This window comes from Neoarius graeffei, chromosome 3 (assembly GCF_027579695.1).
Source record: "Neoarius graeffei isolate fNeoGra1 chromosome 3, fNeoGra1.pri, whole genome shotgun sequence".
Taxonomy (NCBI): Eukaryota; Metazoa; Chordata; class Actinopteri; order Siluriformes; family Ariidae; genus Neoarius; species Neoarius graeffei.
Genome location: NC_083571.1, coordinates 63,860,623 through 63,876,239, shown reverse-complemented (window position 1 = coordinate 63,876,239; position 15,617 = coordinate 63,860,623). Strand labels below are relative to the sequence as shown.

At 40.1% G+C, this 15,617-nt stretch overlaps 1 protein-coding gene across 1 annotated transcript in view; it reads right to left on the bottom strand.

Annotated features, from left to right (window-relative positions):
* lrba (LPS-responsive vesicle trafficking, beach and anchor containing) overlaps positions 1-13,949 on the bottom strand; it is a 373,382-nt gene extending 359,433 nt beyond the window's left edge. Inside the window, exons 1-2 of the mRNA XM_060917126.1 lie at positions 13,717-13,949; positions 13,191-13,552 (exon numbers count right to left, since the gene is read on the bottom strand). Of these exons, the coding sequence (XP_060773109.1) occupies positions 13,191-13,340 (150 nt within the window). The 5' untranslated portion in view covers positions 13,341-13,552; positions 13,717-13,949. The remainder of the gene's footprint in view (positions 1-13,190; positions 13,553-13,716) is intronic.
* Positions 13,950-15,617: the final 1,668 nt, after the last annotated feature.

The window sequence follows — 15,617 nt, the reverse complement described above, 5'->3', positions numbered from 1 at the left end:
GAAGAAAACACTCGCTCCTCCCCCACAGAGAAAAAGAGTGAATCATTTTGGAAAAATTAACACTCAACCATGAGGGGGTGTGTGTGTGTGTGTGTGTGTGTGTGTGTGTGTGTGGTCAGTCAAATGAATGCAAACTGCCCACTCAGAGAAAGAGGCTCAAGCCTTTATAATAAATCAGATTAAAAGGTCAGTGGAGAGAGAGAGAGAGAGAGAGAGAGAGAGAGAGAGAGATTTTGTCTGTAGCTGGATCCTTTTATTCTCTGGATAATTCTGAACCTGGACACAAATCCAAATCATCACTGTAAGTGCAACAAGACATCCTGACTGCAACCCTGAGGAGTTGTTCTAGAAGGCACTCTGAGCATGTTATAGTTTATAGCACAGGCGTTTAATCAGGTTCCAGAATGAACCTCAAACTTTATTTAACCAGGTAAAACGTCACGGAGATTAAAAAAATTATGTTTTTCAAGAGTGAAGCAAACACTGTTATAACCAACACCCCCAACACACACAAACAGACAGATCCAGTTGTCACACAGCACAAATCAGTGAAATTACTACACTATCCAAGTTCTAGACCAGAAAATGATTAGGGATAAAATGTGTACAACTTCAAAATAATCCCAGAGCAAATTCAGTAGCAATCACATTGAGCAAGAGTGTCATTGCCTCCAGCCTTTAAACGCACTAGGGACAAGTTAATTGATGTGTTTGATCAGGTTCTAGAATGAACTTCAAACAAGTTACTGAATGTGTTCAATCATTTTCTAGAATGCACTCTGAAGACATTATCCATCCATCCATTATCTGCAGGGTCGCGGGCAAGCCGGAGCCTATCCCAGCTGACTATGGGCGAAAGGCGGGGTACACCCTGGATAAGTCGCCAGGTCATCACAGGGCTGACACATAGGTGGGGTTTACATTAGACCGTATCAGCGGATCATCAGATTAACGTTTTTAAAACGATTAGTGTGCACACAGCAACACCAATACACTATTCGCGTGCACACAGCAACACCAATACACGGATACGCTCGGCTCCGCAGGCATCCTGCGCTCCAAATCACTCCGTCCTGAACAGCGAGTGCCCTCTGGAGGGTGCGCACTCCGGCCCTGCGCAGCTCACAGAGCGCGCGAGTGAAGCGCACGAGCCACGATTCGGGACTGAGCCGCTGTGTGTGTGATCCCAGCGCATATCACTTACCACTTGCAAGTGGAAGGATGGCAAGCCTAAAGACAATCATAACTACACAATGGGCAGTATTTGCATCAGTATTTGCAGTATTTTCATACTTTTATACTCTTTAATGAAAGGTGATACAAGGCGGAAGTCCGCGCCGTTTTTCAGCAGTCGCGTCACATGACCAACGCCAGCGAATCAGGAAGGTGGATGTCACAGTGACGTTGTCCAATGACGACGCCAGCTAGAGCTCAGCACAGCGTATCCGCGTATTCTCAATGTTTACACAGCACCGGACCAGACACGATCTGGATTGAATACGTGGACCCTGGCGGATTCCCGTTTCCCGGCGTTTCCAGGCGTTTTAATGTAAACGGACAGTGCATCCGCGAAGAAAACGAGACAGATACGGTCTAATGTAAACTTGGCCATAGACACAGACAACCATTCACACTCACATTCACACCTACGGTCAATTTAGAGTCACCAATTAACCTAACCTGCATGTCTTTGGACTGTGGACCTGGAGGAAATCCATGCAGACACGGGGAGAACATGCAAACTCTACACAGAAAGGCCCTCGCCAGCCATCGGGCTCAAACCCAGGACCTTCTTGCTGTGAGGCGACAGCGCTAACCACTACACCACCGTGCCGCCCACAAATATATATAAGTTTGGGGTTTTTTTAATTTAATTTATTTATTTTTTAAATGACTCATCCTGTATTAGTCTTCTGTTCTATTCACTGAAATGCGCTCTAGAACCCTCACGGCGTGTCTTCTTCTACAGTAGCAGTTCATTAGCAGTAAACATGGCTCTTCGGTGTGTTTTTGGAGTTTTATTTAAGATGTTTGTTTAGATTCCGTGTGTGTGTGTGTGTGTGTGTGTGTGTGTGTGTGTGTGTGTGTGTGTGTGCAGCATCTTGAACACGACTGACTGATGTGTAAACCAGTCCAGCGCTTCACACAACTTCGCTCTGACTTCCTGTATCAAAAGGAAATGCATAACAACACAAGGAATCCCGAGTGGTTTCACAGTGTCTGGTTAATTGTACATAACGAGCAGAGTGAATTCATTTTTACCCTGGAATCGTCCAAACGGAAAGAAAATTCCGCAATCATAATTAGTGATTTGGGAAATCTCCAGACTTTGGAGGTAATTAAAGTCTAGAATGTAAAGAATTCTAGAATGCACGAGGATTCCTAACATGCAATGAGAAAACTGCAAGCAACCTGCAAAATGTTCCTCTGAGACTGAGGTTATGACAGCACAGAACCACATCCTTCATGCAGCTCGAGCACGTGTGTGTGTGCGTGTGTGTGTGTGTGTGTGTGTGTTTGTCTGAATCTTGACTGTGTCGCTCACCACACTAACAAAAGCAGTTGAACAGGTTAGTGTGTGTGGTATGTGTTACACTTCCTTACTGCTCTTATTCATTCATTCTCAATTTCTCTCTCTCTCTCACACACACACACACAGATTTGCATGTAGACAGGTGAAAACATGACGACACACTGAGGAGGTTACTGTGATAAAATCCATCATCACGCAGTGCATGCGCACACGGCAGCTGGAAGAGCTTGGCAAACGAACACGTGGCAGATCCAAGCCTGTGATTGGTTGTGATAAACGAGGCGTCCTCAGGCACCATATACGTTTCACTAGTGCGTGAAACTCGCAATCATCAAGCCACAATTTTTTTAAAATGGTCTAACCTGAGTACCACCCGAGTCTTCATTCAGTTTCCGGTTTCTTTTCGTAAATACGAAATAAAATATGCACTTCTCCCTCTTCCACATATTCTATCATTTAAAGGGTAGAGGAACAGTCATTTGTACAAAGCATCGTGAGCATTTCTTGAATGATTCTGCATCTTTGTCATTTCTGGCAGAAATAATCCATCAGATTTTGACTTAATATACCAAACTTTATTGGTGTTTTTTTTTTTCAAAAAATGTCTATTTTCAGCAGCAGTGTGTCACAATTGTGACTTTTCATCTCAAAATTTTTACTTTTTAATCTGAAATTTTCAACTTCACTATTTCAACTTAATTTACAATTTGTGACTTATTATCTCAGAGCTTTAACTTATCGTCACAAATTTGACAAAATTTTCAAAATTTCTTTATTCTTGGCAGCAATTTTTCCTAATTCTCTCAAACTTGTAATTTATTGTCTCATCAGTCCAAGTTACACTCTCAATATGTTTACTTATTATTTCAAAAAATTTTATTTTCCCAAAATGTTTACGCCTTCAAATTTTCATTATTTATGACAGTCGCGTGATGGCAATTCCGACTTATTACCTCAAACTTCTAACTCATCTAAAAAATGTGGCTTATTACTTCATGATATTTACTTATTTCGAAAAATGTAACTTTAAAAGTTTGACTTAAGGCCTCTGCATGCTCTTGCGACAAGGCTTTCGCAGATAGCTTTTCGCAGACAGTTGTAATTTATCGTTGAGCGGGGAGTAATAGGCGTGCGCGATGTTATTCACCGCCACAACGCAAGGGGGCGCGAAGTCGCGAAATCGCTAGGAGTAGTTGGTGGGTGTGGTTAGTGGAGTGTTTATCCTCTGGTTACTTATAATGACTAGAACTGGAGTCGTATAGATGTACATACTTCCTCACTTCCTCGATCAACCGCTCTTCGTGCTGCTCCATCTTCGCTCGTGTTTTTAAAAATGGCGGTCGTGAAAACAAACCAAACCGGGAAAGTAGGGAAGCGGAAGTGCGTGTACAGCGGATGTAGAGTGGACCAATCGGAGCCCTCTTGTCTGCGACGCTTCAGCGGTGGTCACAATTTTTGGGAGGTGCGCGCAGAGCGTCTGCGAAGGGGGGGGCTACGCAGACGCTATCTGCGAGGACTGGGTTGTCAGCATAAATTGGCCTTTAACTGGTAATGACTTTAATTGGTCATTATTTATGACAGTCGCGTGATGGCAATTCCGACTTATTACCTCAAACTTCTAACTCATCTCAAAAATGTGGCTCATTACTTCATGATATTTACTTATTTCGAAAAATGTAACTTTAAAAGTTTGACTGACTCCCTCAGAATTTTCACTTACCTCACAATTTTGATTTATTACCTCTGAATTTTCACTTCACTTTTTCAATTCTGACTCCTCAAACTTTCAACTTGTCTCAAACTTTTGACAAATATAATCTCGAAAATTTGACTTAGAATCTAGGCAAAAGTAAATTTAATATGTGATGTATTTCTTCCCGTTTTGTACCCAGTGGAAATGGGCGTCCATGCTGATGGGATGGGATGTGATATCTTTTACTTTTATAAACTCAGAATTACTTTTAAAAAAAAAAACACACTAAAGTTCATTATTTAGATTTCTTCATGTTTATTTCATTTCCCCCATCCCTATAAATTGCCAACTCGACCCAGGTGAAGTGTATGGCTATGGATGAGGGTGTGTGCACGTGTGCGTGTGTGTGTATGTTGTACACACACAAAGATGCAACATAAGGGAAATAAAACATTACAACCGTTCCTACAATGTGCTAACCAACTTCCCCATCATCTCTGACCTTGGACCTTAATGCCAAGTGCCGTGTGATGACACTCCAAAGCACAGAGTCCGACCCAAAAAAAAAACCCCACAACGCTGTGCTATACCATGCCTTTTACACACTTATCACGCCTCTCCAACCTATCTCAGTTTCATATCATAGATCCGTTGTACAATTGGTTTCTCGCAATCTGAGGTCTGTTGAACCAATGTGGGTTTGTGATTGGAAAAAAAAAACAGCGGTTTCCTGAATCTTGCATCTCAGAGAGGAAACTGCAAGTTACTACCTTGTCCCAATTTGGCCAAATTATTACTAGAATAACTGTATGACTGATTACTAGTTACCTCGTCATGATACACTCACTAAAGCACTGCACAGGATTAACACACAATCAGGTTTTAAACACGTTTCCTCTCAGCAGTGTGGGGTGTCGGGTGGTATGTAAAGGGGACGATGTTTAAAATGGCGAACTTGGCTAACTGAAAATATTTCACGACCTGATAAGTGTTAAAGCTACAAATTAGCCAAAAGAAAAAAAAAATTACTCCCTTTAAACCCAAACTGTCATTAAATCAGCCTCATATTTACTTATAGCTTTTTTAGTTTTGCACTAAAAACTCAGTGAATATTAAAGTTGATATCCTGGAGGCAAACTCGAGCTCATATCTGTTTAATTAGCTTTATAGCCGTGGGGCAAGAGGGAAGAGGAAAACTTCAAACGCCAAACAAACGTGTTTTAGTTGATCATTAGACTTTGGAGGAGGAGAGGATTAAATAACGGGCAACTGGAAATATTCTGGTTTTCAACCAGATCTTCAAAAACAGAGCAGAGGGTCCTTTATTTCGACAAAGTTGAAAGACGCGTCCTTCACGGAGATATCTTCACACTCTCGGCTCTAACAACATTGAACATGGTTTATGATCAGTATTGCTGACATTCTTCATACTCATTTACTTGCCACCATCAGAATGGTTTACAGTACAGCTAATTTAAAGAGCACTTCCTAAATGTGATGTCCTCTAAATTTCCAATAACGCAGCTCAGCCACTGCGGAGCATCAGCTACCACTGACACGCATCAACCCTTCTGCTTTTTATAGGGCGCCATTACTTTTAACCTAATTGAAAGCTTAGTCTTATTTGTATTTTACATGCAATTTATGGATTGCTTTCCTTCAAATCATTAAAATCACAATATTTTCTTTAAGTTAATTAATTGAAATAAATAAGTGATTTAAACTTGACAGCATAATCCATGTGGTGTTTTTTTGTAAATTCACAGGAACTCAGCGAGTTGAAATATATGATTTGAAAGTGAAATTTTAATCAAAGTTCACATTCAGACACTCTCGTAAAGCAAACTGGATTTTTTTTTTTTTTACAAATACCAAATTTTTTGTCTAAATGCTCCTGCGAAGAATGTACGAATAAATTCGTTTGTATCCAGTTTGATAATTAAAATTAATTTGACACTATTCCTGTTCGTGGGTTTGTTTGTTTAAAAGCATTTAACATTGGCATCCTATGAGGCAACAAAAACTTGTTCAAAAAAAAAAAGTCCGTTAACATTAAACACACAGCACTATGCGATGTATTTACAGCGTCTTTAGTAACTCTACCTGCTGCGGTAGTTTAATTTACACGACTAGTTTGTTTACATTTTAGGAAATATACCCAACTAAATTAGTTAGAAATGTGTAAAAATAAGAACTGTACAAGCTAGATTTGAAAAACCAATTATGACCTGGAGTGATGTAGCTGATGTTGAGGAACTGTCTGAAACTTCCCGGGGTTTTTTTTTTTCCACGCCACACCCACTTCAGCCTTAATGCTGTCTTCATGTGCTATCAGAATTATGATAATAAATCCAAATAGCCGACTTTGAAGCTGCACACGAACACTGCTTCAAGTCGTAATTGAGCAATTCCAGCGTTATGGACGTGACACTTGAACTCAAAATGGCAACAAATGACCCAGTGCATGTTTTATTGTCTCCCAGTATTTAAACAGGTGTTGCATATTTTAAGGCTGTACCATACTGGAGAAGTGATAGAACAAGAACAATTCCCATAGTACATCTAGGGCATGCCAGAAAACGCCAATAAAAGATGCGTTATGGATGTGACAGAAAAAGTATCACTTTTCTTGGGTGACTGTACATTTTTATCAAACTCTGTGAAATCATAAACCTAATGTCGAAATGGAGATATCCGTTTGATAGAGGGGTCCAAGGTGAATATTAAAAAATCTTTGTTTAAAATATTTTGTATTTCATGCAGAGTTTCGGAAGGAAAAGTCAGCGTTATGGATGTGATGAAATTCCGTTATGGATGTGACGCGTCTGAAATAGACATGGCATATGTTTAGAAAATCAGCAATTTAACCACCATAACCCTTTGAAAAACTCTCTAAATATCAGCTAAAACTATCAAAGTTCTTAAATAATATTTAGGATGGCTATTGTTTTGCTGTTTTGTGGATTTTAGCATACATTTCTGTGGCTTGTGGCAATAATATAGAATTGTACATGATCAAAGTTGATTTTAGGTTGGGTTTTACATTATAAGAAAGAAAGACTGACATATTAAGGCGAAGGGAACAATTCTTGTGACAAATTGGTTCAACTTATTCACATCTGTAAAATACAGGCCTAGGCGATATCTCCCGGAGTGGTTTTGATGTATTACATGTTGCTTTATTTTTGCATGGTGAGGTTGACATTTACATGGAATTGCCCAATTCCGAGTCGGAAATTTGGAAATAATTTTGATCCCCGAGTTGAGAGGACCTTCAACTTTTCAACATGGTGGAAAAACAGGATAGTTTTGATCGGGGATGGTATAGACTTGTTTATTTTTAGCAAAAGCTGTTGCTTGTGTATGTAATCTGGGTACACTTTACTTGGAAAAATCAATGCTATTTATATTTAGAAGAAAAAGAGGAAGAAACCTTTATTTGTCACATGCACACTTCAAGCACAGTGAGATTCATCCTCTGCATTTAACCCATCTGAAGCAGTGAACACACGCACACACACACACAGAGCAGTGGGCAGCCACACTACAGCGCCCGGGGAGCAGTCAGGGGTTAATCTGACAACTGTTTATAATTTATCATATTTGTTTTTTCTTATTACAAATGATAAGAATTAGGCTTATATTATAAAGCATAATAACTTAATAATTACTGTAACTAATAATAAATTACGCACGGTGGTGTAGTGGTTAGCGCTGTCGCCTCACAGCAAGAAGGTTCCGGGTTTGAACCCAGCGGCCAGCGAGGGCCTTTCTGTGTGGAGTTTGCATGTTCTCCCCGTGTCTGCGTGGGTTTCCTCCGGGTGCTCCGGTTTCCCCCACAGTCCAAAGACATGCAGTTAGGTTGACGTGGGACGGCCTTGGGCTGAGGTGCCCTTGAGCGAGGTACCTGACCCCTGACTGCTCCCCGGGCGCTGTAGTGTGGCTGCCCACTGCTCTGGGTGTGTGCATGTGTTCACTGCTTCAGATGGGTTAAATGCAGAGGATGAATTTTAGCCCAAGAGCATTAGCTCAAAATTGAGTCCAACCCGGAACAAATTAGTAACAAGCTGAATTTTTCAGAATATGTTCAGAATACTCTTAGGAATAACATACTAAAAGTCCCCGGGAATCCACCTTGTGCTCTCTGAGAAATTCAAGATGGCGTCCAAAATGGCCACCAATTGGAGATTTTTCAATATCTCAGGGATAAAACATAATATAAATGCAATTAAAATGTTAAATTATATGTTCTCTCATACAAGCAATGCAAATTCACCATTGTCACACTGTTAAAATTAAAATTAACCAAGATTACATGGTCATTAATGTGGAAATTACATGGAATTTGATGGTTGACATGACTGACAGATTAGCTTAGTAGGCTACCTACATACATGAACATAATGTAAGACAACAATTAGACATCAATTTCCTTAATATTTAGTGCATCTTTAAGCTTTGATAAAATATTAAAGGGAAATTAAATTTGAGAACTCTATCTTCTAAAACTACAATGGCAAGCTGTTTCAGTACACTTCTTCAACATTCCGGCGACTTTCATGACAAAAAGGTCTGCCTCAATAAAAGCTCTTGCTTATAAACAATGAGTAAACTTAAACACTTCTCAGTGCCTCAGTTGTAATGCTTGGACCTTTGTTGTACCATGAATGAAGTAGGGAATTTATTCAAGCTTGTTTAAGGGTGGAAAAAAATTAATCTTTGAGTTTCTAGCGCCAGTCTTTACTACTAGCAATGCCAGTGTGTTCGGACAAAAAATGACTAAAAACTCAGCATGACCTTTTAAAAATGATTGAACTCAGCATGACCTTTTAACATGCCATTTTTCATTTTACACCACCAATTTACTTTAATTAATATTAATGAAAATAAGTGCTCCAACCCCTAGTAATTGTGTTTGTTGTTTTGTGAACAGAATAGGATGATACGGAGTGAACGAGTAACCAAATGGATCCACACTCTATAATCGGTAGTGTACATTAAATAGCACATGTATAGATTTACAATTATAAGTCTGTAATTATTAGTCCTAAACATTAAGAACTGAAGCCATTTCAAAAACGTATGAGATATCTTCATGATACCATAACGATTATTTTGTCATAACAGTCATTGTTATTTCTTCTTGGATGTGAATTTATGGGCCAGGGCGTTTCAAGATTGATACTTGATTCAAGGATCGGACTGGATGAAACCTACACACATTCATAGTACTGTGCACATTCATAAATGTGAACTGGTGAAGTGCCAAAAATATGACAATCTAACCAGACATGGCAAGCGAACACATTATACACAAATATACTGTTATAATAATGTGTACATTGTTATTATATAATGTTAATACACAATGTAATTAATACACACATTAGGGTTGGGCGGTATTACGGTAAGAAGGTATCCCGAGGTATCCAAAAGTACCAACGGTATCGGTCTCATTACCGTCATTTTAAAAAAATATATAATATCTAAATAAATATGGAGTACATGAGGTCATAATATAAAATAATAAATTGAAGATCATCCCGAATAACTGTGTGATCGTATTTTCACTAATTCTATCAATTTCCTAAAGAAGTTCTCATCGCGTGCAGGGTTGTTTATGTCGTTACCATGGCAACCCTGCGTGACATTTGGAGTCTGACAGAAAGCTTCGCAAGAGACTGAGACCGCGGTTGAAAGATGGCAAGTCAAGATAACGAGTTAGTGGCAAAAAAATAAAAAAATACAACATCGGCAGTGTGGCAGTATTTTGGTTTCAAACCAAATGAAAAGGAAGAGCCAGCAATAATGTAAATGACCGCGCAAAATCGAAAAAAATCTAATATGTCCCCTAAGGCACACCATAGCCTGGGGTACTCCACTTCCACGAGATCTCTCCAATGAGTTGTGTTTTGAGTAGGTTACATGAGTAACAACAAGGTAAAATAATATAACGTATGACATTTGGGATGTGGGTAATAAACGTTTGAAATGTCATCTACTGAAGAAACGGAAGAAAACATCGTAGCGTAAACTGTTCGGTTTCTGGTGGGAATTAGCAATGCGCTTGCTATCTTTGTTGGGTGTGTTAAACCGTATGGATTTAAGTGGAATAATTGTAAGGAGTTATGTGATCAAGACAACGTTTTAAGCAAGGTAAGGCCATTTGATTATTAATTTCCCCGCCATGGCATGACGTGGGCCCATATGATTTTGCCTTGTGCAGCTACCGCGCATTTGAATTAGGTTCGCCTCATTTGCGCTGAAGAATATGGTTTATCGCGCAGTCTAAACGGACTTGGGTGTTGGTTGATTCTTTTTCTTTTTTTTATTTCCCATGCTTGAAAGGGTATGATCCTGCTCATCGTGTACTTTTTTTTGATGGAGTAGGTGAAATAGTGCTGCAAATGGCGTTTCAACGCAGACATGTGTAAACGACAGTTGAATGCTATTTTCAAGATGAAGGAAGAGTTGTGTGATGCTTTGAAATATCTCTTAATCCATTCATCAATGCACAAAATTCGCTTTGCTGCTTAATCCATACCACAATGCACATAATTCGCTATGCTGCTTTTAAATAGTAGTACATTTGAGGCATAGGCGCAGGTCTGGACCAGGTCCGCCGGTATAGGCGCACGTTACACAGTAGGCCGAAACAAAATATTTTTTTCTCGGTAATACCGTATACCCCGGGAAAACACAGAGACAGTTTAAAGGTGTCAAAATTTGGATACCGCCCAACCCTAACACACATGTTGGAATTTACTCTCCTACCCTACAAAACATATATTCTGACCTTTTAATTGCATTAATATTTTGTTTTGGGCCTGAGATATGGGCAGATCGCCATTTGGCGGCCATTTTGGACGCCATCTTGAATTTCTCAGAGAGCACAAGGGGGATTTCCGGGGACTTTTAGTATGTTATTCCTAAAGGTATTCTGAACATATTCTGAAATTTTCAGCTTGTTACTAATTTGTTCCAGGTATAACCCTATTACTCCTGGGCTATTTCACTGTGCTTGAAGTGTGCATGTGACGAATAAAGGATTCTTCTTGTCTTCTTCTTAAATCATGGTGATGGATCATAATCTTCAGCAGGTCATTTAAAAAGGAACAAAAAACTCACACTTCATTTATTAATTCATTAATTTACAGACCAACGTCGCTGATCATATGAATAAACACAGTAGAATGAGATGGTACGGTAGCTTTAAGACTCACACTAAGTGATTATTATGGAAGCCTATTTCTGCCCCATGAAAAAAAAAGTTACGGTACGTTTCTCATAATTATGACTTATGTCATAAGAATGAAAACATTTTCTCAAAATTGTGACTTAATACCTCATAATTGTGAGAAGTTTAAGTCATTGTGATGAAATACTTTCATCATTACAAGATACTCAGTTATAAATCATGATTATGAGACAGGATTTCATTATTATGAGAACTAAGAAGAAGAAATAGATGTTACTTACCAGCTGGGAGGTCTGTATCGTGAAATACCGTGACCAAGGTCTTGAAAGTACTGACCGAGGCCAAGGTCACAGCATTTCACCATACGGACCGACCTTAAGATGGTAAATAATACATTTTTTTTCTTTACCAAATTCTAACAGAAAACGAGAGTGCCGGAAAGGGAAAACCGAGCCGAGCCGCCATTTTGAATCCTCATTCACAGCCGTAATGCAAATGGCTTCCTCCTCGATATACAAGTGCACTTCCATGGCAGGAAAAAAACTACATTTTGCTGCCTATGTAGTCCCCTATTTATACAAATAGGAGTCATTCAGGATTCAGCCATGTTTTTGCTCGGCGTTAGCAATAGTTAGAGGTTTTTAGCTTTCTCCTGCAATGTTTTCTTTTATTTCTTCTTCCTCAGGGTAGTAAAACTCGCTTTCGCTGTGAACACTGTCATTATCGCGATCCATGCTGTAAAGTTAATGCTATTCTCCTGAGAAATGCTGGCAAAAATTTACAAGATTTTTGATAAAAATCTTATTAAATCTTATAAAAAAGATAAATGTTGACAAAAATTGCTACCATGTTTGTTGTTGTTGTGAACGAACGAGTCACCAGAGGCCCGTAACCGCTCGCCAGCCAATCAGAGCGCAGGATTTGATGGAAACTGGACCGTGAAAAAAAATAAGACGACTTTATTTGTCACATGCACACTCAGGCACAGTGAAATTCGTCCTCGGAATTTAACCCATCTGAAGCAGTGAACACATGCGTGTGCACACACAAGTGAAGAATGAGCGCGCGCACACATACCCAGAGCAGTGGGCAGCTATGCTACAGCACCCAGGGAGCGGTTACTTCAGCCCAAGGCCACCCCACGTTAACCTAACCTGCACATCTTTGGACTGTGGACCTGGAGGAAACCCACGCAGACAGACACGGGGAGAACATGCAGACTCTACACAGAAAGGCACTTGAACCCAGGACCTTCTTGCTGTGACGCAACAGTGCTAACCACTACACCACCGTGCATCGCAGGTGAGAAGAACTAAGAACCCTTTATTCGTCACATGCACACTTCAAGCACAGTGAAATTCATCCTCTGAATTTAACCCATCTGAAGCAGTGAACACACACGCCCAGAGCAGTAGGCAGCCACACCAGAGTGCCCGGGGAGCAGTCAGGGGTTCGGTACCTCGTTCAAGGGCACCTCAGCCCAAGGCCGCCCCACTTCAACCTAACTGCATGTCTAACTTTGGATTGTGAGAGAAACCCGAAGGAAACCCACGCAGACACAGGGAGAACATGCAAACTCCAGACAGAAAGGCCCTCGCCGGCCACTGGGTTCGAACCCGGAACCTTCTTATGCTGTGAGGCGACCGTGCTAACCACTCCACCACCATGACATGCTCGTAATTCCGACTTCACAAGAAAGACGAGCAGCAGAAATCCAAACACACAACCTTGCACCAGGAACCAGGTAGTCACTGCAATCGACTCACCAGGTTGAACACCGTCTCCACGATGTCTCGGTGTGTGACCTCTCCAGCCTCGATGAGTCCCTCCAGCACGGCAAACTTCATCCGGATCCCCCTGATGGGCACAGTAGGCATGATGCCCCCTCCACCAGGGGGCGCTTTCTCCTCAGCCATATCAGATCAGGTGAGGTGAGACACCTGTTCCTCTTCAAGGTGACTCAGGTTTAAAATAGTACGTCGAATGCGCAGGATTAAGCTGTGTGTTCTGAAAAGGAGCCTTAAAACCGGCTCAACATCAAGAGCTGGGGGTCTGGGAACACAGCAGGTGGGACAGGTGAGATTCCAGGTGAGATTCCAGCTCCCGCACTCAGCACTTTCCCTGGGGTCTGTGAGGAAGTCCGGAAGGAAGGAAGGAAGGAAGGAAGGGCGACAACTTAGTGCTAAAAAGAGGCACAAATTACGAAAAGCAATATCTGTTGTTGAGGAAAAACTAAACTAGGAAAGTGTTCTGAAGGTTTGTTGTTTAGAGAGACAGGAAACTGAGCTTCACCTCTTCTGCTGCTGAGCAGGATAATTATGAGCTCTCTCGTTCTCACACCCGCTCTCTGCCAGCTAAAAACACTCCAAAACGCGAGCAGAAATCCTCTCTCGGCTGCTCCGAGTGCGCTTGCAGTTCTTCTCGGAGTTTTTCTTTTCAGAGCGCCATCTCTTCCTGAATCGCTCTGCTCCGGCTCGCCGCCGCCATGACACCCTGTTAGTGGGTGGGGGAGTGAGTGAGCGAGCGAGCGCCGCGCATGCGCCCTGCAGCTGTGAGAGGAGCTGTGTGGGGATCAGGTGTGCTGCAGGTACACACAGCTCTCCTGCTACTGCGGGACCGCTCTTCATCATCATCATCATCATCATCCTCTCTGGAAGTCTGTTTTCGCCTCCAGAATAATGAAAAGGTTTCTCTTTCTCATGATGTTTCTGGAATAATAATCATAACAATTTTCTCAAAACTCTGTCTTGGACTTCTCAGATCTTATAATAATGATTTAGGACTTAGTATCTCATCTCATCTCATTATCTCTAGCCGCTTTATCCTTCTACAGGGTCGCAGGCAAGCTGGAGCCTATCCCAGCTGACTACGGGCGAAAGGCGGGGTACACCCTGGACAAGTCGCCAGGTCATCACAGGGCTGACACATAGACACAGACAACCATTCACACTCACATTCACACCTACGCTCAATTTAGAGTCACCAGTTAACCTAACCTGCATGTCTTTGGACTGTGGGGGAAACCGGAGCACCCGGAGGAAACCCACGCGGACACGGGGAGAACATGCAAACTCCGCACAGAAAGGCCCTCGCCGGCAACGGGGCTTGAACCCGGACCTTCTTGCTGTGAGGCGACAGCGCTAACCACTACACCACCGTGCCGCCCAATAATAATATTCATAATAAGTTTCTCATAGCTTTGACTTTCTATTTCATGAGATTTTATCTCATAATAATGATTTATGACTTAGTATCTCATAAGTGTGACTTAATATCTCATAATAATGAGAGGTTTCTCTTAATTATGACTTTCTATGTTATAATTATGAACTATTATCTATAGAATAATGATGTATGGCTTAGTACCTCATAATGATGACTTAGCATCTCATAATATTAATTATGTTTATGTAGTAGTAATAATAATAATAATGTTCATAATAATTTTCTCATAACTTTGACTTTCTATTTCATGAGATTTTTATCTCATAATAACATCCTATTTCATAATAATGATTCATGACTTAGTATCTCATATGTATGACTTAATATCTCATAATAGTGACTTTTGGCTTAGTACCTCATAATAATGACTTAATATCTCATAATAATGAGAAGTTTCTCTTAATTATGACTTTCTATGTCATAATTATGAACTCTTCTCATAATAATGATGTATGGCTTAGTACTTCATAATGATGACTTAATATCTCATAATATTAATTGTTTATGTAATAATAATAATAATAATACTTAATATTTCATATTAATGAGAAGTACCTCATAATTCTGACTTTCCATCTTATAATTATGATTCACTCTCTCATAATAATGAAATCTTATCTCATATTAATGAGGCATGGCTTAGTATCTCATAAGTATGACTTAATATCTTATAATAGTGACTTTTGGCTTAGTACCTCATAATAATGACTTAATATCTCATAATAATGAGAAGTTTCTCTTAATTATGACTTTCTATGTCATAATTATGAACTCTTCTCATAATAATGATGTATGGCTTAGTACTTCATAATGATGACTTAATATCTCATAATATTAATTATGTTTATGTAATAATAATAATAATAATAATAATACTTAATATTTCATATTAATGAGAAGTACCTCATAATTCTGACTTTCCATCTTATAATTATGATTCACTCTCTCATAATAATGAAATCTTATCT